This window comes from Fulvia fulva, chromosome 10, assembly GCF_020509005.1.
Source record: "Fulvia fulva chromosome 10, complete sequence".
Taxonomy (NCBI): Eukaryota; Fungi; Ascomycota; class Dothideomycetes; order Mycosphaerellales; family Mycosphaerellaceae; genus Fulvia; species Fulvia fulva.
In genome coordinates, this window is record NC_063021.1 from 3,698,684 (window position 1) to 3,724,460 (window position 25,777).

General features: G+C 48.5%; 4 protein-coding genes across 4 annotated transcripts; 1 reads left to right on the plus strand and 3 right to left on the minus strand.

Annotated features, from left to right (window-relative positions):
• Window positions 1-663: 663 nt before the first annotated feature.
• Window positions 664-1,479, minus strand: CLAFUR5_12417 (uncharacterized protein; the record flags this gene model as incomplete). The annotated part of the gene is made up of 3 exons (XM_047911565.1): window positions 664-753; window positions 793-1,032; window positions 1,084-1,479. 3 exons carry the CDS (start codon window positions 1,477-1,479, stop codon window positions 664-666), a joined length of 726 nt encoding a protein of 241 aa, XP_047767015.1.
• Window positions 1,480-3,520: 2,041 nt separating this feature from the next.
• CLAFUR5_12418 (uncharacterized protein) lies at window positions 3,521-3,802 on the plus strand (the record flags this gene model as incomplete). Its single annotated transcript, XM_047911566.1, has 1 exon — window positions 3,521-3,802. The coding sequence occupies one exon, from the start codon at window positions 3,521-3,523 to the stop codon at window positions 3,800-3,802; it is 282 nt and encodes a 93-aa protein (XP_047766904.1).
• A 1,400-nt stretch (window positions 3,803-5,202) lies between these two features.
• On the minus strand, window positions 5,203-6,759 carry CLAFUR5_12419 (uncharacterized protein; the record flags this gene model as incomplete). Its single annotated transcript, XM_047911567.1, has 1 exon — window positions 5,203-6,759. The coding sequence occupies one exon, from the start codon at window positions 6,757-6,759 to the stop codon at window positions 5,203-5,205; it is 1,557 nt and encodes a 518-aa protein (XP_047767010.1).
• A 3,939-nt stretch (window positions 6,760-10,698) lies between these two features.
• CLAFUR5_14679 (Ecp31) lies at window positions 10,699-10,980 on the minus strand (the record flags this gene model as incomplete). The annotated part of the gene is made up of 1 exon (XM_047913827.1): window positions 10,699-10,980. The coding sequence occupies one exon, from the start codon at window positions 10,978-10,980 to the stop codon at window positions 10,699-10,701; it is 282 nt and encodes a 93-aa protein (XP_047767028.1).
• Between the last annotated feature and the right edge of the window lie 14,797 nt (window positions 10,981-25,777).

Genomic DNA, 25,777 nt, shown 5'->3' on the forward strand with positions numbered 1-25,777 from the left:
GTGTCCTCGAGCTGTCGGATCTCGGCCGAGGCCGCATTTGTGTCCGCCCTATCCATAGTGGTAAAAAATTTCTCTGTGTTCGGCAAAGCCACGTGACTCACAGCGGTCACGTGACTATAGCTCGAAAGCGACCCTTGCTCCTGTTGAACGTGGATGCTGCATACCGTTAGCAGTGCCTGCCGTGTCCTCCTGTGCTAGTCCCTCCACCGTCCTCCTCATCACGCCCGCCCGCAAGTACTAACGGATCCTGGCATACCCCTCCCTGCCGACGCGAATGACAGTAGGCCGATGAAAGGACAGCAACATGAGCGACGCGTTGTTGTTGTCGATTGCTGTCTGATTGTGGTAGGTCTTGTCTCTTTCGATCTGCTCCGCAGTTTGGTCTTCGTGTTTGGTGTTTCGTAGAGCTCGTGCCCGAACACAACCCGTGACTCCCCTCTTGCCCGCCTCGCAAGCGCCGTCCACTCCGCTTGTATTGGTGTATCGTAGGCGTGGTCCGGATGCCCGGTGCAGGGTGAGCAAAGCAAGGTACAAGATCGCCCAACACAGATTCGATGGGACAGCAGGATTCGACACATCGAGAGTGCCGACTTGGGACTTGATCGATGGCAGAGAAATTGTCCTATAGCGCCATCATCTAGGCTGTTGTAGTACGATATATTCTCAAGAGATATCGCCGAAGTATTTGCGTCTGATAACTTCCATCTCTACGGCACAAGGGTCCGGGTCCATAAACTTCGACACTTCTTGCCGCTAGAATAGAGACTGCGGGTTGGCGTTCCAAGCACATACATGTTCCCAGTATGAGGGCATCCAGCCTGCCGTCTCCAAATCAATGATACCAACGATCCTGTCGCCCTGTACAAGGATATTAGAGGCCCTTAGATCACCATGAGTGAAGAGTGGAGGATCCCAGTTCTGTTCGTGGAAATCGATGAGCCGGGTCAGGTCTGAGCTGAATTGCGCGTCGTAGCTGCGTTCCAAACTATTGCGAAGCTGCCTATGAAACTCGGTAATTGACGAGAACGGACCCTATGTTGAAGTTCGAGGTAGACGAGGATCAAAAATTGGTTCACTATCAACATTTCCTACCGCATTGCTACGGTTCGTGGGAACCCCTCGCAACTCATGCACAATAGCCCGCATCTGATCCAGTATAATGCCACTAGAGCTTGGAGACAGGCGGCACCAAGCTGTGGAGAGGTTTTCGGCGCGTAATCTTTCTATAACAATGTACGTCCTGTCCATGTATGTGAATACTACGATCACTTTGGGAATAGGAATTCTTGTCGTCTCTTGTACGAAAACTATAGCGTGTGCTTCCGCAAGTGTAGTTGAGCCTAAAGATTTGACGCAGATCCCGGAAGTTATGTATGCTATACTCCCGTAGCTGCGACGGCGACGGCGTGCGATGTTGAAGAGTAATACGGCCGCATATCGCACAATAGTCGTGCCATAATAGCGCTGACTATTCTGCATCGTGGTAGGGCTATCTATCGTGGTCAATGATAGAAATATGCGCGACGTACACTTAGCTATGTGCTTACTGGTAGTAAACAAGAATGTAGTTGGGTCGGAGTGTAGCGAGTGTTGTATGCGTATAGGTTGGTTGGTTGGTTCTATCCTACACGGTTTCAGCCGCAACGTACTTGCGGCTATGCCCGGAAGTAAGGGCTTGGCCGATGGTCGAAGCATTCTCGGCCTTACCGCATCGAGACTGCCTCACTTCGTCTAATGTCCAACTCCTGTTCAGGCGGTGGCAAGGTGGTTGTCCCTCTACTGCCTAAGCTCCTAGAGGCTACGCCTCCTACCACGCCGTCCGCATACCTACAGCCTAATTCAATATTTTATGTTCTCGACATCCAACACGCGCAAACATAGCACGTTCCACACGGCGCATGCTTTATGTCAGCGACAGGGACCTCACGCGAGAGATGCCACTGTCCCAAGCCGGAGGTCTACCGTGACAATAGGACTTAACACCGGAAAATGTGCCACTGCGAGTTCCACGACGTTGTTCAAGACCAATATAGGTGGACAAAATTCTTTGTATACGCCGTTACCTGCATCACCGCCCCATATCCGTGTAATCGAGCTCCTACCAGGTCACGGGCCTCTTCGCTATCGCCTCCAGACAGTCCTGCTTCAAGAAAGCAACTACGAGACTGTGTCATACCGCTGGACCACAGCTTGCCTAGATGATCCCGTCATCAATGTAAATGACCAAGAAATTACGATTCGTCAAAGCCTAGCCGCTGCGTTGACCAGGCTGCGTCGCCCTGAAGCAGTCCGGGTGCTATGGGTTGATGCGCTGTGCATCAACCAGAACAGCAATGCCGAGAAAAGTGATCAAGTCAGCAAAATGCGAGAAATTTACTCGTCGGGCTCGCACAATAACATTTGGCTTGGGGCACATGATGCATCTACTGCTCGCGCAGTCGAGTTCGTCAAGGACATCACATCAGAAGCGCGCCGTACTTCTTTCGACATCCGAACAGTCACCTCTGGCATCATGCTCAGCCCAGAGTCGCCTTTCTACCTGTTCCTCGCCCTTTGCGCCAGACCATAGTTCCACAGGGGCTGGGTGGTGCAAGAGGCGACTGTGGCCAAAGAGTCGTCTATCTACTGCGGCGACTACGTCGTCCCTTGGGTCAACTTTAGCATAGCCATCGATACGATTGCGCCCGCCCTGGGTATGGTGTACGACACGCTGGGCAATCAGAAGATGGCGTACATCGAGGGCAACGACGATCTTGCCTGCGTTCTGGCTCGTAACATCTCTTGCAACGTTACAGACGCACGAGATCGTGTTTACTCGGTGCTTGGCTTAGTGAGCAGAGCAAAGCGCTACGGCATGGAACCAGACTACAGTTTGGATGTCGAGGAAGTGCTTATCCAAGCAACGTACCGCTGCATCAAGTGGCGAGGAAACCTGGACATTCTTAGCGTCGTCGCAACAGATACTAACACTGACACCGATCGTCCTTCCTGGGTTCTCGGGAGTGCCTTCTCTTGGCAAGACCATACAATGCCTTTTGAAGCGTTCGTATGGCGCGCGCAGCTGCTGAGCCGCACGATAGGACCCAGCTTCTGCTGCTCTGCTACTAGTGTATCTGACTGCAGACTGGACACGCTCAACCATGGCCTCAAGCTTGTGGGATATAAATTTGCTGGAGTGCATCGCGTTTCTGTGGAATACTCTCCTAGCCAGGTCCGCGCAGTCAGGTTCGGCCTCTTTTTCGACCTCTTGCAAGGTATGCACCCTTGGCTCGACTGGCGACGGCTAGCTGATGTGGATGGCAATCGCATTGACCCTTGGACTCACGAGCCAATGCTTTCGGTCTTCTGGCAAACAATTTCGGGTGGTGTGCTGTACGAAAATTACTTCGAATCCAAGAGACTCTTCCACAGCTTCGAGAATACTTACCTGGCCATGCGCCATATCCCGTCCTGCTTATGGAGTTGTCAGATCCTGATGGCTATCGTGCTGGCATATTGCTTCGTTGTGGCGCGCCTCCGGATGGCGTTTGGCAGGAAAGACGTAGCACTATACTTTGAGCAAACCGCAACGACGGTCAATCGCAGATCATTCGTAACAGTCAACGGAGCATATGGCATGGGCCCCAAGGCAATGCAGGCCAGCGACTACGTCTTCATCTTGAAAGGAGGCAAGGTACCTATGATACTGCGGCCTTCTAACACTGAAGGCTGGTGGACGTTGGTTGGCGAGGGCTATGTGCATGGTATTATGCATAGAGAAGCGTATCAAGAAGAGCTGTGCATTCCGGTCACTATTGTCTAACGAGGCTTCGGATACAGTGCAGATAGATCACTACATGACATGCCGTGTCGTGTCTCAAACACCGGACAAAAGCACACCCTTCTGCTGACTTTACCTCGTCCACCTGTGATCTATCTGCAGCAATGCATGAAGTATGCCAAAGGTTATAACGGCTGATTTCCTCCAGGCTAACATCCAGCGATGTGATGTCTCGAGGTTCGAGAGATGAGCGCGCCGACTTGGTAATGCTTCTCGGATCGCGAGCGCCGATGCTAGAGATGCCGGGATTATGAACGCTGTCCTTCCAGCGGTTCTATCTAAGCGTCTATTAGGACATCTTGCAGACCTCAGCAAGACCACGAACCTGAAACAGGCGCTGGACGCGTTACAGCGTGCTATCCATTACCGTACACAGGTTGGAAGTCGGATGCAACTAGGCTTGAAGGCCGCTACAACAGCGCACCTCATGATCTGCGACGTCGAGACCGCTAGCAGAGAGCTGTACGAAGAGCAAGGTATGTTTAGCGATGCCTTCAATCGCTATAAGAAGCAAAAGATGGACAGTACTGACGAGGTACTGGAGCTCAAGAGCTCTACCGGTTTCTCTAGCCTCTCGCCGCTTAGCAAGTCCTCGCAACCTGTTCCCACGACTAGTAGGTCCGTAGCAGCGCGTGCGAGACGAAAATCAGGGCTGTCCTAGCGACTGGAGAAAACGACCAGTAGGAAGACAAAGAAACCGCCGATGAGCGCTGCTTATGCTATATTAGATGATACATCGCCGGCAGCCTAGCATCCTGTAGAAATTCAGCAGCATTTAGGCCATACAGTGCTCAACCGAGGATCGGAAGACGATGTGGACAGGGAGCAGCTACGTCGACTGAACGAGTGCGGTAACTTGATGCATAATGCGGTAGCATGTGATAAGGATATGCCTTCGCTTGAAGCGGTCAACCTATATGAAAACTCCTTCTCCATGCAAGAAACTAATAAGGCCGTAGGCGATCAGCAGCAGGCGCCTAGCGCCCCCAGCTCGCGGTTCATCGATAATGAAGCTTGTGCTTCAAACAGCGCAAGGCCGATCCTGGGGATGTCAGAAGTGCCGCATTCACCAGCATCGATGTCCATTGCGCCGTTTCGATAGCGTCAACGTAGCAGATATAAGGCAAGCTACGGAGTATCGGGAACAATATCGTGGTTGGCGCACAGTTGACGTTGACAAGTGTCGTAGTGTCAAGGTCACCTCTGAGATCAATGCCGGCGCCCGCGGTTACGGGAGAGAGAGCTAAGTTACAACAGCTACGGGAGCTCTAGGTTTGCTTCTAAATACCGCCGGTTGGTACTGTAGTGCTATCCTGGTTGCTTTGCTCTCGGTCAAGCAGTCTCTCCAACAAAGCAGTCTGCCTGCGGCTGTCCTCCTTCTGCTACTCCATCTGCCTGCGGCTGTCCTCCTTCTGCTGCTCCATCTGCCTGCGGCTATCATCCTTCTGCTTCTCCATTTGCTTTTGCTGTTGGTTTATCTGATCCTTGTACATTTGTTCCATCTTCGACATCTGCTGTTTCATCAAAGTCAACTCGCCTTGGCTCCCGCGACTTTTGGCTCGTCGAAGTGGTGGCCTGGACGTTATGTCCCTCTTTTGCGAAGACTGTTCGCTTGCCTGTGTCTCTCCTTCCCCAACGCTAGCCTCTGAGATCATGGAAGAGTGTCGTGGGTCTGGTAGACGCGCGACAGCTTCTTGGATTCTCCGCAGATGCTGGGGATAGAAAGTGCGGTAAACAGCACGGGTGAAGTTGGTACCGGTGTTTCTGTCGCGACCACCGTGACCGTCTAGGCTGTAGTCGTGGACATAATATCGGTGAAACGTGATACAACCATCCCTTATGAGAGGGAAGTGACCGTAGATCTTGACCCTCTCATTATCGTGCGAGATGCTAAACACAAGGATTTGACCGCTAAGCCTTTGCGCATGGAATTCGCCGGTAACACGGCAGAGCTGGATGATCGCATTCACGGCGATGCTGGCACTGTGGACATTCTGTCGGTCCGCGTCATTGATGTTCTTCTTCCCGCACTTGGCCTCGCATAAGAGGAATGGGAAGTACATGGAATCCGTGAACTTAGTAGGGTTGTTGATGCTTGTGTAATTCTCCAGCTTGCTGCGCTCCTCTTCGCTGAATGTTGCCGATGACAGGCCATAGGCGTAGTCAGGTCGTAGCTGCGTGCCGCCAAGCAGACCGCATCTTGTCCAGTCCCCGGATAATTCTTCCCGCACATTTTGCAAGGCAGCATCTCGATCGACCACGTACAACAACTCCGCTGACGGCACGATATGAGGTGTGAGGTCGCGGCGGATCCTTTCCTCGCCGCATTTGCTCGCTCGTTGGAACAGTCTGATATATGTCTCCTCAGAGCAAGAGTTGTAAGCTGGGGTAAGGTCGTGGACGTCTAATAAGGCCTGACACATCTCTTTGCTCTGTGTGGTCACTGAATCCTTCGTGGTCAGATCGTTAAACATTATACCATACCGTCGCAGCTCTTCCTCGTACGCAGCTGTATAGGCGGGGGGGACACTTCCATCTCTTGCACGGCTCGAGTAACTTGGTGTGCTGGACCGACGCCGTTTGTTTGCGCCATCAATCTCTGATCCACTCATCTGACTGAAGCCCTTTAGCCACTGTCCAGTCCTAGCCCAAAACTCAATTGGGTCTTGCTCTGACACTCGTTGTGTTCGGCAGTTCGAATCCTGTCGCGACTTTCGTTGGAATTGTCCGGACTGACACTCAGCATTACGCTTTTCTGCTTCGCTAAAGACGAACGCGCCAGCAGTCCGCCTACGCTTTTTCCTAAGCTCGGGATCGATGCACTTGGAAGTAAGCGAATCTTGGGTTTCCGGTTGTGGCCCCCGAGCTTCTACGCGGTGTTCTGATTGCGCGACTAGTGTATCAATCTTCTCCGTACTGATCAGCTTAAGCGCACACATAGGAATTCAGTAGCACTGTGATAATACCTGACGTGAAGACTTGCTCAAGGGCGGCGATAGTAGCGAAGACTTCCGTTTGCGCGGGTTGTCTAGCATCCTTGTGCGATTCTGACCGATATATTCTATTCCCTGCCAGAGACGTCCCGGGGTCTCGAGTCAACAGCGCGTAGCACTGCTGACAGCTATGGTGTGGACAATGTTGTGGTTTGGTCGCCTTTGTTTGATAGACAAAGTGTTTCGAGACGCGCTGAGTGGTGAAAGTCGAGAGGAAACGTATGACGTAGCCGCCAGATCCGAGCATAATCTCGACCAATCGCTCGTGAGCCGAACGTGTTGCCGCGCGCTTTCCGCCACGAGGCGCGTAGGGAGTGGTTTCGACATACTCTTACCTCTCGGTTTGCTGCGATCACTCCTGGCACAAGCCAGAGGAGTACTTCAATATGTGGGACAAATCACCTATGGTGTACGCCGCGATCGTCCTCAGTCCGATGCTAAAGATTGAGTGGTTTAAGGGTTGCTAGGACTCGAATGTCGGACTTTGTCCAACGCTGAGTCAAGAGTCGGCCTCGTTACGAACTAGTTCTAGTAAACCAGACTGAAACAGCGAGATTTGAAAAACACGAAACCAGCGAGATACCCATTTTTTGGAATTCAGTCGTATCACGGTGCAAAACACGTCTGCCCGCGGCCGCGACGACCTCTGCAGGCCGCTGCGCGACCCTCTGCGTTCGCGTGGGCTCTATAGAGTCCACCGTCGCGGTCGCGGTAGGCACGGTCGACGAAATACCACGAGCACGCTTTTAACACGAACACGACGCGTCAACATAAGTCAGTGATGACGGCAACAGTGCCAAGTCGATCTTCAGCAACACGGACGCGACGACGACGACCGAGCCTAGATACCTCACGATACATAGTCACGATACAGCAGCCGATGGGTGTCCTGCCAGCCTATCAAACCCCTAACGACATTTGCGACGTCCCGTATCGACGAGCCCTCGAACAGAACCGCACCATCTCCCTCGCGAGCTCAACACTAGAGACTAGGCAGGCTGTGACTAGTGCCACACTAAAAATCAGCGAGGTGAGCCATCACGTGGAGCAGATGTTCGCCCAGTAGGCCAGGAGTACGACGAGCTTCACGAAGCTAGCTATATACACATCGGTAGAGTAAGCTGCGATCGCCGTGAGAGAGCCAGAGCGGTGAGACGGGCGCCGGTGCGCAAGGACGCTCGATTGAGGATACACTATGGCACCATCGCGCTGGGCGACTAGGTGGTAGAGGGTGGGAGGACGCGAGACCGCGTCGCGCGTGATACAGGGATTCTGTGCTTCAGATAGAGGCGGCCGGCCGGCCTGTTAGACACGTTTTCGTGAGTGGTGGTTTTAGGGTGTGCGACTACGCCGACCCACACAAAAATAAGCGGTGTCGACTACTGCGTACAGTAGATCTGATCTCTCGTGAGTAACGTCTGTCCACGTGTGCCGAGACGCACGGTGTGCCGAGACACTTATCTCCGGATTCAGATAAATCTCGACATACTACTATGCTCGCTTTCTCGAGTGGATCAATTCCTTCCCAGACCACAGACGCACGTTCTGACTTGTAGTAAAAGTATATAAGCCTAAGATGGTGCAGGAATATCACGAAGGCTGAGTACGACGCCCAAATCACTTACTTACGAGGCTGCTTTCTCTATGCACCCAAGTCATTTAAGCACAAGCCAGAGACGCTCCGTAGCGTAGATGCCGCTCCATTGGTAGAAGTACAAATCTTCGGCGTCGCCGCATCATATTATGAAGATGCAGTGCTACGGAGTTATTTCTTATAGATGTCCATACTCGGCTGCGTAATTCGTGGGACATCTGATCACAATGGCTTTGCATAAGCTAAGCATAGTATAGAGTTATCGGCTAACGTCTACTAGGCTTAGCTTGCTACACGGATGAGAGACCAATATAACTTAGATCATACTCGTGTTGCTATTGTAATGATCCACTATCGTCTGTCACGCCCGTAGGGCGTGTTGGCCGGCTTAACGCAAATCACGTGTTCAACACAAACCTCATTTGATTAGTTCAACTACATCGTGTATCTGCTGCTGTATAGACATCCAATAGACTATCACATTCTTAAATGAGGTAGCCATACCCCTATGCTCATACCTTGGCCGCTATAAGCGACGAATAGTCGCCAGCCTGTGCTTGTAATCGGCCTCAGTAGCAATACGAGTCTTGCGTTGCAACAGGGCTAGTTCATCCTCTTTACGTTGTGCCACTGCACTACGTGCCTCACATGCCTTCATAACACCTCCAAGTTGTAGCCTACGCCTCTTGTCTGCCTTGCGAGCATTGCGTTGTCTGTGGACTGCGTTGTAACCATCCAATTCTTAGACTGCTTGCGTATGGGCCATAGACTGGATCTAAGCTCCCTTCAGCAGTGGGAGCAACTACTGGCGTAGATGGTCATCCATAGGCTGGGCCAGTATTGCGTCACACTGTCTCTTTAAGCCCCTTACGGTTGTAGGAGTCGTACGCTCTGCTGGATGGATTACTAGTGGTGTTTTGGGTCGTGAAGCACGTTCAACCTAGGCACGAATAGGGCCTAACACCACTTCTAGATTATATGGCCAGATACCAGTCTTCTTGAAGGCTGATAAGATGGTACTACGCTTCATAGCAAGCGCTCCGAATGTCTCAAAGTCTGCTAAGAAAGCGAGCCGGTCATAATCCTTAATACTAAAGCGAGCAGCCTAGTCTACGGCTTCCCCGTGATAGTGCTTATAGGGTTGAAATACGACCACATCCAGAGGTTGTAACACGGCCGTTGCATGTGAAGGAAGCCCAAACGGAATGATCAGGTTGTTGTCGCAGTAATTAATGAATTCCTTCGTGCAGTGTGATCCGTGGTTATCTATTATAAGGAGCCTTCGAGAGCCTGTCATGGTACGCCTTGAGAACTCATTAAAGTGCTCAACCCAGCACAACGCAAGCTGGTCGTTAGTGTAGCCGGACTCTAACACTCCTACGAGGGTGTCATCGTGCAGGTATTTGTACCAGCTGCCCATATGACGCTTGCTAGTCAGTACTAGCATAGGAGGGATCTTTTCCCCTCCTGCTGAGATGGCCTCTATCACTGTGAGGCTCTCTCTGTTAGTACTGTTTAGTAGGCGTGCTTCGCGATTGGGACACTCAGTAAGGACATATTTAGCCTTGGCTATGCCCACTCTGAAGCTAGACTCATCCATGTTCCATATATCAGAGGGTTGTATGCCATGCTCTTCACAGATCGCGTGGTACTTCTCGTACCACGATGTTAGATCACCTAGCTCTTCTGCCACTGCTCTTGAAAGCTCTTGAGGCTTCTGTCGACGCTTGAACCATGTGGGATTCCTGTCTCTCCATCTCTCAGCCCAGTGCGCGCTAACCTGAGGTGGTGGAGTGTTAGGATCGGTATGGCATTGCTTAAGGATCGAATTTGCTGCGAGTGCGACCATGCGCAGCCGTGGAGACATGCTACACGCGTCCAATCGACGTAGATACTGCACCAACACCTCCTCCTACTTGTCTGTCAACTTCCGGTTGGTAGGGTCGCGTGTGGACTTGCTGGCGCGTCCATGGATGCGTGCGTAGAGGCGTGGATAAGGGACGTCGAATAACTAGCAAACGTGGGTGAGGGGAGCTCCATGTGGCAGCCCATGGTGATATTCGATAGCCTCCGCAATGCGGTCCTTAATAGCATGGTAATCGGACGACATGTTGTGATGCTATAGTGATAATAAGATGAATAGAGACTACGCGTAAAGAGGTTTGTGTTGAACACGTGATTTGCGTTGAGCCGGCCAACACGCCTACGGCGTGACTATGGATCATTGCTTGCAACACGAGTACCGACCGGATCAACAAGCTTGCCTTATACCCAATATATCTCTAGGTCTTTCAACAACGATGACGACCCCCTTTTAGTGCTGGAGTAACACAGTGTATTTTGGTCCGACAGCTCTGGCCGTTCTGTTTCGGGCAAAGATCGCATGTGAAATACCCACTGTGAGAATCAATGCCATTTACGAGACATCGACCAGTGTTCCCGAAAAAGCATTCGCAACCATCATATTCCGCGCATCTCTTCTCCCCACCGTCCGAAAGGCCATCGCACGTTTTCGGGTCGAAAGTTGAGACGGCGATCGATGGTAAGAGTAGGATTGCGATGACGCGGAGCATTGCTAAACACATTAGCAAAAGACACGTATGCGAATAGTAACATCGAGTAGACCTTACTAATACAGTCTTGATAGTTAATGATCTCTAGAAATGTAGATAGCGTGGCGTTGTAACGGCTAAATAGCTACACTGTGTTAATGTACAACTAAATTGTAGTTGTAGAAGGAGACGTACCGTATCGTATAAACGCGTGTATGGTTAAGAAGGAGATTTAGATCTTGGACTTTCTGTACTTATATGTAAGCGGAGTAGGATGAGGGTATGGCATATGTTGTGCGTTGTTATTATTAGGGGATCGGTAGGGGGAGCAGATGTTGGTATGAGATGTGCGGTACGGCAGTTAGAATGCTGGTAGCGGTTAAAAAATCTTAGAAACCTTAATACGAGGGAGAGACAACAGTCAAGTTAGCACGCATCGGACAGAGAAAGAGGCCCACCTCCACGGCCGGCTGCTTCCGCTGTCGATGCTGCTGAGCGCGTTCTCACCCATTACAAGGCTTTACCCAACAACGAGACAATAACGAAACGTTCAGACCCTTCACATCGAGGCCGAGGGCCGATTCGAGAAACAGCAATAAAACTCGTGTTGTGCGTCTAAAATCGTCTGAATACTGCCGTATGCTGACGGGTCTGAGAAGTGCGGATGGGCGCGTTTCTGTGTCCGATGCGTAGTTAGCAGAAGTGGTCTGACATACATTGAAGCACGGACGGGCCGCCGCCTAGCCGCTCTGTATTAGACTGCGAACCCTTGCTGCCCGAGACTTTCTGCGCACATTCGCTCTAGGAGCGAAACACTTCTAATATACATACGCTTACTGTCAACACTTTCGTTATAATATCTAGACATTGTACGCTTCTTATAGAATAATCGCGCGCGAAGGTAGCATCTATCGAGCAATCTAGAGGATTGTAAATGCCTCGAATATATTACGAAAGTATACTAATTATAGTTCTACTAAAGCGAGGCCGCTACAAGCGGCGTTTCGTTCCAGCGCGTTATAAGCTAGTTCTGTAATAATACTAGTATAGACCCGAATAGTAGCTATCTATATTTAAATACGACTCTCTCTATAGAGACAACCTTAGCTTCTTCGCTTATAAAGAATATATCGAACTTACTACTTCTTAATTTAGGCTCAATACTTAGTACACACCTTCTAGTCTACAAATATATACCCTTATATATTAAGCTGAGTAATACAATAGGTTTAAAAGGAATTATATAGCGTAGTAGATACTATAGATAAAATAAGTAGTAGTAGGAGACAAATACCTATAGTAGTTATTATTGTATTAGTTAAGGAAGAGTAGATAGATAAAGGTAAACTTTACTCCTCTTATAATTACGTAACTATATTATGTAATTATGTTATATATTACATCTTATTTAATATATAATATCTAGCTAGTTACTACTTCCTTAGGACTATACTTCTTAATATTATATTTGATAGACTAGTATAAGTAACTTATAGTTAGTAACTTAGTAGTAAGGTCGTAGTTCTTTAGTTAACTAGGTACTATCCTATATACTAATTTATCTATTATAGTACGAGCCTAGCTAGATATATATAGGTAACGTCGCATTAGAAGTAAACTATAGAGAAACCTATAAAGTAGTACTACATTACTATCGCTATTAGCCTATTACTACTAGTATAAGAGGTATCGTTTCAAACTAGAGATACCTTACTTTTACTATATAGCGCCTTCGTGTTAGGTTTGGTATAACCTAATGATATCACAAGATCAGAAGACCAAGCTCAATCGGGTTTGTTCTCGGGCCGATGGGAAGTTGAGGGAGGGTGATGAAGCAGTAGCTGTCTTGTCTCGCAGAGATCAAGTAGCAGTGAGGCAGAGGTTGTGTTGTGGTGTATTCCAAACAGTGATATTAAACAGTGAGTTGAACGCCTCGAAGCCATAAGGGATTCTCAGCGTTCCTAAATACAAAGGAGATCCCCTTATGCCCAGGGGTATTGCTTTCTTTGCTTTCCATCATTTCTGTGCTTTCTCTAGAAGGCGTACCGAGCGTAGAAATCGCTGCGAGCGAGCTGCAGCGGGAGTGCCCACTAGTTGGCTCGGCACCACGTGATCCGAAATCGGTTGGCTCGTAGGGTCCAGACGACTCGATCCGTAACACCATCCCCCTTCCAGTCTAGCTCGTCCCGAGCTAATCATAAGCTTGCGGGGTCCCTTCTATTCGTAGGTCGTTATGACCGTTTCTTCTCCTTCGCCATGCCAAAGGCGTCCTCTTCAAAACGCTCTTCCTCCGACGATCGCAAGCGTCTTGGAATTTTTATTCGCGCGAACGGCGAAATCATGCCTCGGGCATGCTCGAATTGTCGTCGTCTAGGTCGGGTGTGCAAGGTGCACGTAAGATCAGGTCGCTGCAGCGAGTGCAACATCCACGGGTTGAAGGGTTGTGACATTAAGATCACTGCGTCGGAATGGGAGAGGTTGAGCAAGGAGCGCGCAAAGCTGCTGTCCCAAATTCAAGATGCGCGTCTGGCTTCTGCCGCTGCGATGGATCGGGAGCGCGAGATCGTCGCGCGGGCTCGCGAGGCCACATCAACGGCTTTAGCGAAGGAGGAGCGGCTGGCGAAACAGCTGGAGCTGTTGGATCGTCGTGCGGATAATGCAGTGTCGGTTGCGGAGGCCAACGCTCTGGAGGCGGAGGCTGAGGAGCGCTCGTTATCATCTCTTCCGGAGGGGGTAGCTTCCCTGGGTCCCGAGCTTGCTTTGTCTCCATTTACTTGGGCAAACGACCCGTCCCTGGATTCCTCAGATTTCTTTGCTGGCGTCTCTGGGACCCTCCGGTTCGATCCTTCTTTATTTGTTGATCCTGGCGGAAGTGTCGCAGGAGCTGGCAGCAGTTCGTGAGGTTTTCTTCTGGCTCCCAGGTATTTTCTGATTCGTCGTATCCTTTCCATTTGACAAGGTATTTCTGACCCTTCTTGTCTAGGATTCTTTCGACTTCGAATTCGTCTTCTGCTTCCGGCTCGAAATGGAAGCTTTCTTGGCAAGGTGTTTTGGCGTCTGCGGGTTCCAGCTTGGAGATGTGGAAGACTGGATGGATTTTGGCGTCAGGTGGTACTCGTAACCGGTAGTTGACTGGTCCTACGACTTTATCGATGAAAAATGGTCCGACCTTAACATGATCCAGCTTCTTGGTCTGTCTTCTCGTTCTCAGGTTTTTTGTGAGGAGATAGACCTTATCCCCCTTTTTTAGTAGAGGTGCCATTTTTCTTTGGTTTTGCCGTTGCTGAGACAATTTTTGTTGTGCATCTTCGATCGCTTTGCGTGCTTCTTTGTGCACCTCCTTGAGAGTCTCCGTCGTCACGATTGCTCTCTCGGCTTGTGGGTGAGATCCAGGTGTTCCGAACAGGTTAGGATCTTTGCCAAAGTTCGCATAGAATGGCGTCGTTGAAGTTGTCTCTGATTTGTGGTTGTTTAGTGCAATCTGCGCCACTGGCAGTAGTGAAACCCAGTTGTCTTGTGCGTAGTTAATGTAGTGTCTTAGGTATTGTTCCAGCGTTTGGTTCGTTCTTTCTGTTTGTCCATCGGTCTCTGGATGATATGCTGTTGACAACTTGTGCTTGATCCCGATCGTTCCCATAAGTGTTTTCCAGTAGTTGGACGTGAAGAGCTTATCTCTGTCCGTGATGAATGTTTCCGGGAATCCGTGGTATCGGATCAATCTGTCTAGTACGAGGTATCCGAGCTGCTCTGCTGTATATGTCTCCGATGCAGGAATGAAGTGTGCATATTTTGTGAGTCTGTCGACCATGACCAGTATCATGTCGTACGTTTGTTTCGTGACTTGGTCTTTCGACAATGGGAGCTTTGTAATAAAGTCCATTGTAACTTCGTCCCATGGTTTCGTCGGTGGTGTCCTGAACTGTAGGTGACCGTACTTGGCGTGTCTCGCAGCTTTGTTTTGTTGGCAGTGTACGCATTGCTTAATGTAGCGTAATACTTTTTGTCTCATTTGTGGGAATGAGAAGCTACGTTGTATAAGGTCAACCGTCTTCGTAGTTCCAGGGTGTCCATAAGTTGGCTCGTCGTGATGTTGTTGTATACACTCTTCTTCTCGGTCCTTCGGTACTTGGTATTTTCCTTGCGATATAGGGAACTGTTCTTCCTTGTCGCCTAGGATCTGTACGATGTTGTTGAACTCTTTCGTGTTGGCACTAAGACTTCCATCGGGGTTCGTCTTAAGTATCTTGTGTTGCACTGGTTCTTTTCCTTCCATGTAGTCGCTTCGTCGGCTCAACGCGTCTGCGCGGCCATTCTCTGTTCCTGGAGTGTATTTGATTTCAAACTTGTACTGTCCTAGCAGCTCCGACCAGCGGGCTTGTCTTCGGGTAAGTTCTTTCGTCGTCGTGAAGTACGTAAGATTCTTGTGGTCTGAAAGAATCGTTAACTTCGGTGGGCCCTCGACGTACACTCTCCAATGTTGCATGGCAGCAACAATGGCTAGAAGCTCTTTGTCATGGATGTCGTAGTTCTGTTCCGCTGTGGTCATTTTTCGGGAATAATAGGCCACTGGGTGTCGTTTCCCCTCGTGTGTCTGTGTAAGACATGCGCCTATTGCCATATCGGACGCGTCGGTCTCGATGTGGACTTCCTTACTACCATCGAATAGTCGAAGCGTTGGGGCTGAAGCGCATTGTTCCTTGAGTTTCGTGAACGCTTCATGTTGTTCCTTTCCCCATTTCCAGCTGACGTCTTTTCTTGTAAGCATCGTCATTGGTGTTGCTGTCTTTGAGTAGTCCTTGATGAATTTCCGGTTGTAGTTGGCGAGTCCAAGGAACGATTGTACTTCCTTGACTGTCTTTGGTTCTGGCCATTCTCTGATTGACTGTGTTTTCGCAGGATCGATGGTGATTCCTGTTGTGCTGATGATGAAGCCTAAAAACTTGACTTGCTTCTTGTGGAACTCGCATTTCTCGGGTGCCGTCTTGAACCCGGCTCTGGTGAGTCGTTCGAAGACGTCCTGAACTTGCTTGGTGTGCTCCTGGAGGGATCCTTTTGTGTAGACCAGTATATCGTCCATGTACGCAATGACGCACACGTCGAGCAGGTCTCTAAGCGTTTCGTTGACAAGGTCCTGGCAGGATGCGGGTGCGTTGGTCAGTCCCATAGGCATGACCAAGAACTCGTAGAGTCCATATCTTGTTCTGAAGGCGGTTTTCCATTCTTCTCCAGCTGCCATTCGTATCGCGTAGAAGGCATCTCGTAGGTCAATCTTCGTGTACCAGTCCGATCCGGTTAATCTGTCTTGTGCTTCTTCGATGTTGGGTAGCGGATATCGGTTCTTGATTGTGATCTCGTTCAACTTTCGGTAGTCTTGTACGAGTCGTAGTTTCCCGTTCGGTTTTGGAACGAACATGCATGGAGTTCCTGCGCTCGAGGTGGATCGTCGTATCCATCCTTTGGCCAGCTTCTCCTTCAGCCATTCTCGTAAGGTTTGGAGCTCTTTCTCGGACATTTGGTATAGGGGTCCCCATGGAGGCTCTTTTCCTGGCTGAATGTTTATCTTGTGATCCCATGGTGCGTGTTTAGGTAAGGCGTTCTTGCCTTCCTCTTCTCGGAATAGTCGTGACCATCTGCGATATTCCTGAGGGATGTCTGGCTCCGATTTTCCAGTCATCTTCGATGGTGCGTTACTTCCATCCGTTCCGGTGATCTCGTGACCCAACTGCCCCAAGTCGGTGTCTATCCCAGTCGAAGGTGGTTCTTCTGTCCTTCTGGTCGGTGCAAGCTGTATCCTGTTTAGCTGTCTTACCTCATCCACCAGCGAACGCTGCCGCTGCGTAGGTTCAATAGCGATAACGCAATCGCATTGTTCAAATCTGAGTACTCCTGTTCTCCAGTCGATTACTGGGTTGTGCTTTCTCAACCAAGGTGTACCGAGTACAATGTCATGACTGGCCATGTCAGTGACATCCAGGGTAATTTCCTCGTGGTGCTGTTGGATTGCAAGTGGTAGCGGTATCGTCTCGCGCTCCACACTGGGTAAGGATGATCCGTCTACCGCGATCAATTCATAACCCTCTTTCTTTCTGCGGGTAGCTAGCCCGTGTCGTTTGACAAATGATTCGGAGGCGAAGTTCCCGCTCGCTCCGGAATCTATCATGGCATATGTCCGATGCCCATTGACGATAATCTTCGTTCGAAACACTGTAGTCGATGCTTGAGCCTTTTCTGTGTTGCATAACTCCTTTCGGTCGCTCATTCCTGAGGAGTCGATCCTTTTCCCTGTTCGTATGTGGAACGTCGTGCTTCGTGTCTCGAGGCCTCCGCTTGAACCTGGCGCGAGCCTTTCTGTGTCCACACCTGTAGTCGGTGACGTTCCTGGATCTTCTGCGTTTCTGAGTAGAGAGATCGTACGTGTTGTACGGCGTGTCGTAATTCGTTCGATACGAATGTTCCTGACGGTGTAAGGTATCCTGGTCCTATCATATGGCTTCCTATCGGTGGTCTCTCGATGACAGCTGTTGCTAGGTTCTCGGTGACGCTCACAGCTGGGTATGTCCATACCACTGCCCGTAGCGTGTCGAGGGTCTTGTCGAACTCAATTGGGTGTAGCATTCGCCGTCCCGATATTTTCGGTAGGAATTCTTCATGCCTTCTCTGTAGATGTACGATCATGTCGAATAGCTTCTTAGGTGCATCAATCGTGAAGGTCAACTGTTCGTTGTCGTCGTCAGTGTCGCTCTCTTCTCCTTCGGAGGAATCTTCTTGGCTTGATTCTTCCGGATCCTGGTCTTCTTCGATCGTATCCAGCCCGGTGGTTTCTTGACGTTCTTGTGGTTCCGGTGACCACGATCCATTCCATCCTGGGTCCTGGTTTTCCTTGTCGTCGTCGTCGAAGCAGGATTCGTCGATGTCCACTTCTCGGAGCGTAGCGTCTTGCCTATGCGTCGCTCCCAGGGTTCCTCGCGGTTGCTGAGGCCAATACCCTGCTCCAGCCTTTGCGGAGTAGTGAACTTGACACGAGTCTTGGTAACAGAATCGCCAATGAAGGCTTCCATGACCATTTCGAGATTCGGATTCGATCTCGTAATCGACTCTTCGTGCCATCATGTTGAACTGTTGTGGTCGGTTCTGCAGTCCGAATGGAATGACCTCCATTCGCTGCCCATGGTATCCTCCTCGTCCTTGTGAGGGGTCCAGGAGAGGCTTCGTGCTTCTGTTGCTAGCTCTCTCCTCCACTCTCTGAGTATAGTCGGTATCTCCCGGAGATCCAACACTGCTCTCAGATTTACTAGTTCGGGGTTGCATCATGTTGAACTGTTCGCGGCGCACCATATTCTTACCGCGGCAGTCCCTTGCTAGGTGGCCAGGTTTGCCACATCCATAGCAGGTTCGTGTTTCTCTTCCTGAACTCGGGGGTCTTCCTTTCCCCTTGCTGTTCCTGATCTTGCGACCTTTTTCGGTAACGTCGAGCTCCATTGGTTGAGGTCCGTAATATGGTTTGTTGTTAGGCTTGTGGTTGTAGTTGTCGTTGAAGCCTTTGTTATGGTTGTCGTAGCCTGGTGTGTATCCGGCCTTTCCGGATACCTTGGAGTCGTATCGTCGTTCCATAGCTCTTTCGTAGAGCTTGTCGTCAAGATCAATCGTGACTTGGACTAGGTCGCCTAAGCCATCGATCCTCCGACCGTCCCTCATTAACTCATCCTTGACATGCTCCTTCAGTCCTCGTCGGTACATGACCTGAAGTGCTTCGTCGTCCCAATCGGTAAGTTGTGCGTACTCCTGGAATTTGGCAGCGTATTCGGCGGTGGATGTCTTCTGAGTCAAGTGCTGAATTACACGAACGGCAGTGGCAATCTCGTTGGAGACCCCAAAGACGCTCTTCATAGCATGCTTGAGATGATTGTAAGACTTGAAGACTCCGTCGGCATTATCTTCTCCATTGCTGTCCAGGTACTTCCTAAGGAATGGTTTGACCCAATGCTGTGCTCGTCCTCGAAGAAAGGTAGTGGCAAAGACAGGCTTGAGGTTCTCAGCCATGGAGTTGAACAAGAAGTACATGTCCATCTGAGCAACCCAAGTGTCGAACTTGTCTCGGTCGCCATAGTAGAAATCTGGCTTGCCAATCTTGAGGGTGTCGTTGCCTGTATGAGTAGCCAAGGCATTGATAGCATCGTTCGCGGTCTGAGGTCGTCGGGCTCTGCTTGCTTCACTGGGGGCGGGTGTTCCCCGGTCACTCTGTCGGTCTCCCATCGTAGAGGGCGTTCAAAGCTGTTAGGTTTGGTATAACCTAATGATATCACAAGATCAGAAGACCAAGCTCAATCGGGTTTGTTCTCGGGCCGATGGGAAGTTGAGGGAGGGTGATGAAGCAGTAGCTGTCTTGTCTCGCAGAGATCAAGTAGCAGTGAGGCAGAGGTTGTGTTGTGGTGTATTCCAAACAGTGATATTAAACAGTGAGTTGAACGCCTCGAAGCCATAAGGGATTCTCAGCGTTCCTAAATACAAAGGAGATCCCCTTATGCCCAGGGGTATTGCTTTCTTTGCTTTCCATCATTTCTGTGCTTTCTCTAGAAGGCGTACCGAGCGTAGAAATCGCTGCGAGCGAGCTGCAGCGGGAGTGCCCACTAGTTGGCTCGGCACCACGTGATCCGAAATCGGTTGGCTCGTAGGGTCCAGACGACTCGATCCGTAACACTTCGATAATATATCTAATAACTTGGAGGATACCTCGTCTAATTTTAAATCCTACTTTGATATACTAAATAATCCTATAATAATAAAGGAGTAAAGATAGCTATACTAGGATAAGGTACGAGTTAACTAAGGCTAGTAAGATGTTCTTAAGATCGCCTAATCCTAGTAGACTTCGTTTCGGCCTCTTATAGGCTTACTAGAGTAGCGATAATTCTGGCTTCTTCTAATCTAGTTATATAACTAAAGAGAGAACAAGATCCTCTATCGACTATTTATAATTATTAACGTATATCTCTATATTACGAGACGTATAGTATACTAAGATACTCTTACTTTAAAAATTGCTTTCTCGGCGATATTTGTATTATTTACCTCGATTTAAGCTCTAAGACCTACTACTATAATCGCTATATATTCTCTATCTAAGTTTAGAGTATCTATAGTCTAGCTATAGCGATATATATGAAAATACTAACTACGACTATTTAATCCTTTAAGTTTAACACTTTCTTATAAGCTAATAAAGGCTCATCTAAAGTCTAGACATATATTAAAGTAGAGCCTAATAGCTCTTTAATATACCTAGTAATTTATTAGCGACCTATAGATTAGTATAGTTATGTAGTTAGGTATAAAGTACTCGAGAATCGGCTCTTATATAGCGCTATACTCGATCCTATAAGTCGTAGACAAGTATATTATACTAGGATTGAGTAATTCTTAGCTAGAGCTTTAAAGCTTTTAGCGATTTATATAGAGACTACTATACTACTTATATAACTATATTAAGTATTACTTTACTTACTATATAACGCTATCCTCTATAGTTTCTAAATCTACTTATCGTTACGCCTATCTCTATTACTATACTCTATAATCCTATCTCCTAACTAAACTTACTAGGTAAATACTTTTAGATTATATAAAGTAGCGTAACCCCAAATAGAGCCTTCTACAACTATAAGGCGGTTTCTAGCGATAGTAGCGAGGGGAACATAACGGCTTATTATATATATAGTAGGTATAGGTCTATAGGTATAATAGCTATTAATTTATTAGAAGTACTAAAGATAGTACTTTAGTCTAGATCTTTATTTAGGAGTCTTATAAGACTAGGTATGTAGTTACTATATAGTACGCCTTACTACTAAAAGACTACTACGAATAGCCCTATTAAGTAGTTAACTTGTTATAATGTCTATAGTAATCGATTTCGGTAAAGTAATTAGTATACTAGACTCCTATACCTCCTTATATATAGATAGATAGATGATTCATTTACCCGTTGTGGTGCCCTCCGGTCCATGCGGGTTTATGTCTATATATGTTGCTGCATAAGGTAGGAAACCTGTTCCCAGGTAAAAACCTCCTCTCCTTCTCTAATAGCTTCCTTGCCATAAGTTCTCAGTTTTCCTTCCATTAGGGTGCACTAGTGTCATGGTGGTCAGCCTCTGACTACCTTGTCTGCAACCCTGGAGTTGTCCCCCTCTTCCTGCTCTCCTCCTCCTTCTTTCTCTCCTCAATCCATCTCTCTGTTTCCCTAGTAAGAGAGAACTGCTCCAAAAATCCTTGGTGGATGATCCACCTTGTAATTCTCTGGAGGTCTCCCTTATTGCTGATCATGGCTTGGAAGTTTCTGTTCCTTGCCCTTGCCCTCCATTCACCTCTCCCTGTACTCCATTCTTTGCAAACCAGAAGTCTATGTTCGACATTCTGGGACAGGTAGCCGCATGGGCAACTCTTGTCTTCGATACCTGGGACTTTTCTCTGATGCAGGTATACCCTGACTCCGATGTGTTCAGAGCGGATTTGTATTGCTATGCTTGCTTCTGACCTGGTCAGGTCTGAGTACAGTAGGTAGTTGTGGCTACCAAACTGTTGGAGTGCCTTTGGGGTTCCTGGCCTCTGTGGGGTTCTTGTCCATTCAGTCTTCCAGAGGAGTCCTGCCATCCTTTCAGCTAGAGACTGTTGCTTCTTCCCTTGGCTGGCTGCTGATTCTCTCCCCTGAGCCCCTCTGTCCTGTTCCTGCTGGGCTAGGTGCAGCTGTTCTGTTGGTTCTTTGAACTTCTGCAGGTCCTGCTGCTTCTGTGGAGCTGGATTGGGTCTTGCTTGTCTGTGCCTTCTCGTGCACTGGCTCCTGATTTTGTTGACTGCCTTCTGGATTACTAGCTGGGCTGGGTATGCAGACGTCTTTCCTGCATACTGGTATCTCAACCCTTGAAGGTAGAGCTTGGCTGGTGGGGAGCCAGACTCCATTTCGACCACCCTTGTTGGAGTTGACTTGTATGCTCCAAGCACCTTTTTCAGACAGGAGGCTTGGGCTCTGCTGATAGGATCTGCAATTCTCTTTGGGATCTTGTCTTGGGCTGACCAGATCTGGGCTCCATATAGCATGGCTGGCTTCACAATGGCCTTGTACATAACCTTTGCTTTCGCAAATGTGGCTCCCCATGTGGAGGCTGTAAGCCTGTCAATTGATTGCCTGTTGTTGTCTGCTCTTGCCTGTGCTTTCTTGACCTGTGGTCCCCAGCTAAGCTTTGGATCCAGCCATATTCCTAGCACCCTTAATTCACTTGAGGGTTCTGTTGTGTGTCCCTGAATAGTGATTGGGGCTTGCATATTGTGTCTGTTTCTGGCTCTACTGAAGTGGATAAGTTGATACTTCTCTGGGGCAAATCTGGCTCCATGTTTCCTGGCCCATTCCTCACATTCCTTGTGTTTCTTCTGCAAGATTCTACAGTTCTCTTCTGTGCTGTCTGACCAGGCTAGGATGTTTGTGTCATCCACAAACCCTGAGGCTGATGTGTTTCTAGAGTTTAGCTTTGCTGGCAGGTCTGCCATAAAGAGGAGAAACAGGATTGGAGACATTGTTGATCCCTGTGGGATTCCTGTCTCTGTAGGCATGCTGTCAGATTTGTATCTGCCCAGTCTTAGTCTTGTGGTTCTACCTCTAAGGAAGGACTGGATGAACTGGACTGTCCAGTTGGGGATAGCCTTCTGTTTCAGGATGTGGATCAGCCTCTGGTGTGAGACATTGTCAAAGGCTCCTAATATGTCCAGTGAACGCTTCTAGTATATAGGTAATAGAATACAAAGTCGAGATAAGTAAGCTAAGCCTATATGTCTTATACTATTATAATATAGTATAATATAGATGTTTATACCTGCTTTCTAGAGTATATTAAGTAGTAAATAAGAATATCTACTCCTTATACTAACTAACAATCGTATTAGAAGAAACGTATAGATCTAAGAGCTATAGAGTTTCTCTATAATTTCTATAGGTATATATCATAGTTCGAAGCGCGCTACGCTCTACCTTTATAAACATTAGCCTAAGGAATGTATGTAGTTATATACGTAACTATAAGCGTCTCTAAGATTACGTAGTTATAGGCAACTTAGTAATTTAGGATTACTTACTTACTAGTAATCTAGTAATCGATACGAATCTCCTTTATATTTAGGAACGATATATTAGTTAGTATTATAGCGTTTAACTTGCTTCTCTATCTTACTAATTAAAATATACTAATACTAAACCTCTATCTTATACTCCTACCGAGTTATACCCCTCTTTAACGAGTACTAACTCGATCGATCTTAGTCTCTAGACTTAGGAAGATTATTAGGTTTACTAAACCTAATAGTATGCGCCTATATATTATATAGCGTAGGTCTAGACTCCTCTTCCTAGGGAGGAAAGCTAGCTATAGCGCGAGTATACTAGAAAAAAGAGCTCTATAGAGGTTATAAAGGATCGAAGATAGCTATATTAGGATAAGCTTAAGACGCTACTAAGTCTATACCTTTAGTATTAATTCCTATTCGAGCTTACTAAGAACTCTCTTCTTAAGATAGCTCTTAGCGCTTATACTAATACTAGTATCCTTAGGACTCTAGGTCTCTTCATTATACGCTACTACCTATTAATTCTCAAATTTACTATAGAATATATAGAACTTATAGACGAGTAGCGTAGTACTCTAGAGAAAATCGAGGATAATTATAATAGTACTAAGGCTAACGAGAATAAAGAGAATAGAAGCGTAGTATTTAGCTAGAGGTCGATTAGCTAGAGATAATTATTTAAGCTTAATTATAAGGTACTAGTAGCGCTAGCTCGTTAGCTTTATATAGTCCTCGATAGTATATATTACGTACTAGGTTACTCTTAAGACCTAGTAATATATATTTAGGTATAAGGGAATTTCTAAAGAGAATATTATTACTAAACAAGTAAGAATTTTAGAGTTAAAAATATCTTATAAGCTAGGATTAGCGTACGAGAGTAACAGACGTCTTATTAGCCTAAAGTACTATCGCTAACGATAGGTTTTACATTTTACACTTATATAATTTAGATCTGAAATAATTCTTCTGTATTCTTTTCAACCATAGCAGCGTCTAGGGTTGGGGTTGGGCGTACGAGACCCTGAACCGCCGCGAGCCAATCAGCTATAACTGGCGACATGTCGCCTATCGTAGTATTGTGCCGCCCGTATCGCTATCCCTACATCTCGCCGTTAAACATAGATACAAATCGCCGTCGCGGTATACAGAAGCTACGCACTATATGTTTCATGTAACCCAGCCCTTCTCGACGTCGTCGTTCTGTCGTTCGTCGACGCCGCGTGTGCGTAGCGACTGCAAAACCGCTCGAGACCCTGAATCGCGGTGAGCCAATCAGCTATGACTGGCGACATGTCTAAGTGGCTTCTAGCCGCCAGGCACTATCGAGCCAGCACAACATTTCGGCAGACTACGTAAACGGGTCAAAGTTGCTACATCAGATACCTCCTACATTTAAAGAGCATCAGCCAGCTAGATCTAGCCCGTTAGGAGCACCCTATACAGTATGCCACCTAAAGGATGGCGCAAGCCGCCTCTTACAGAGGAAGAGGAGCGAAGGAAGAAACAAGAACGTACTGTAACGAAGTCGGCAAGCACAGCGCGGCGGCGAGCAGAAAAGAAAGCGGCACAGGCAGGGACATATATCGGCGTACCCTCTTCCTCCTCCGTCCTACTACACTAAGGAGGTTCCCTAGCATCTGGCTCCTTAGCTGTACCACTACCTACTACACAAGGCCCACTACTATCTACCGAAATCCCTCTAATAGGTAGCAATACGCTAGGGGCACAGCGTGCTTCTTCTATTAGTCGGGCTCGACCACTGTTCCTAGCGCTACGACCTATACCTGCCTTCTCACAGGTCGCACCGCTTAGGAACGTAGGAGATGCCCTGCAGCGAGATAGTATTGCTAACGATGAACTTGATATTGATGACGTCGTTACTACGGTAAATCAATACGCCCTCGCTACCCGCCCCGCCCGCCAAGCCGATAACTAACAGCCTCCGCCCCAAATCCTTAAGACCTACGTCGTCGCACGAGACAGCCAGCCTGAAGCAGCCCTTCTAGGGCTGACCCTCGACCCACTCCTACGTAAAGACCCGGCGCAATCCCTCCCTCGCCATAATCCCTCGCTTCGCTTAGGAGAACCCGAAGCTGATACTACTAGGTCCGCAGTAAGAAGAGCTACGCCCCATCTAGTGTCGAGAAACACGAGAGGAGGACTATCGCAGTCTAATATCAGGGAATACGCAATTCGTCTAGCGCCACGAGGAGAGGCCTACCGTCACACCTCCACAATCGGCACGCAGCCCTTCTCTCCTCTAGCAGTACACGCAACTTCTGTACCGACTAGGCTAGACACTCCCCCTTAGCCTATCTCGCAAGCAGGCTTACCTGAGCCCACACTACTATTAGATGTACATCCTCGACGCGACCCTCCCTCCCGACCCTTGACTCCACGCGAACGAGACACTAGCACGCCTCAGCCCGCCCCACGAGAAAGCGCACCTCTATCTCCCGACACTCTATACCCTCCTCTAAGCCCTACAGCTAGCACACTACGGCCTCATCCAATCGAAGGGCGACTACCGCCGCGGCGTACGGTATCAAGAGACGCCTCCTTCGAGCTACAATCTAGGGCACGGCGCCCTCAGCTAGATGCAAGAGAAAGTGCACCGGGGCGGGCTACAAGAGAAGCTACACTACAGCCGAGACAACGAGTACAGCAAAGCCCGGCGCTCCCTAGGCACGCCCGGCACGACGACAGT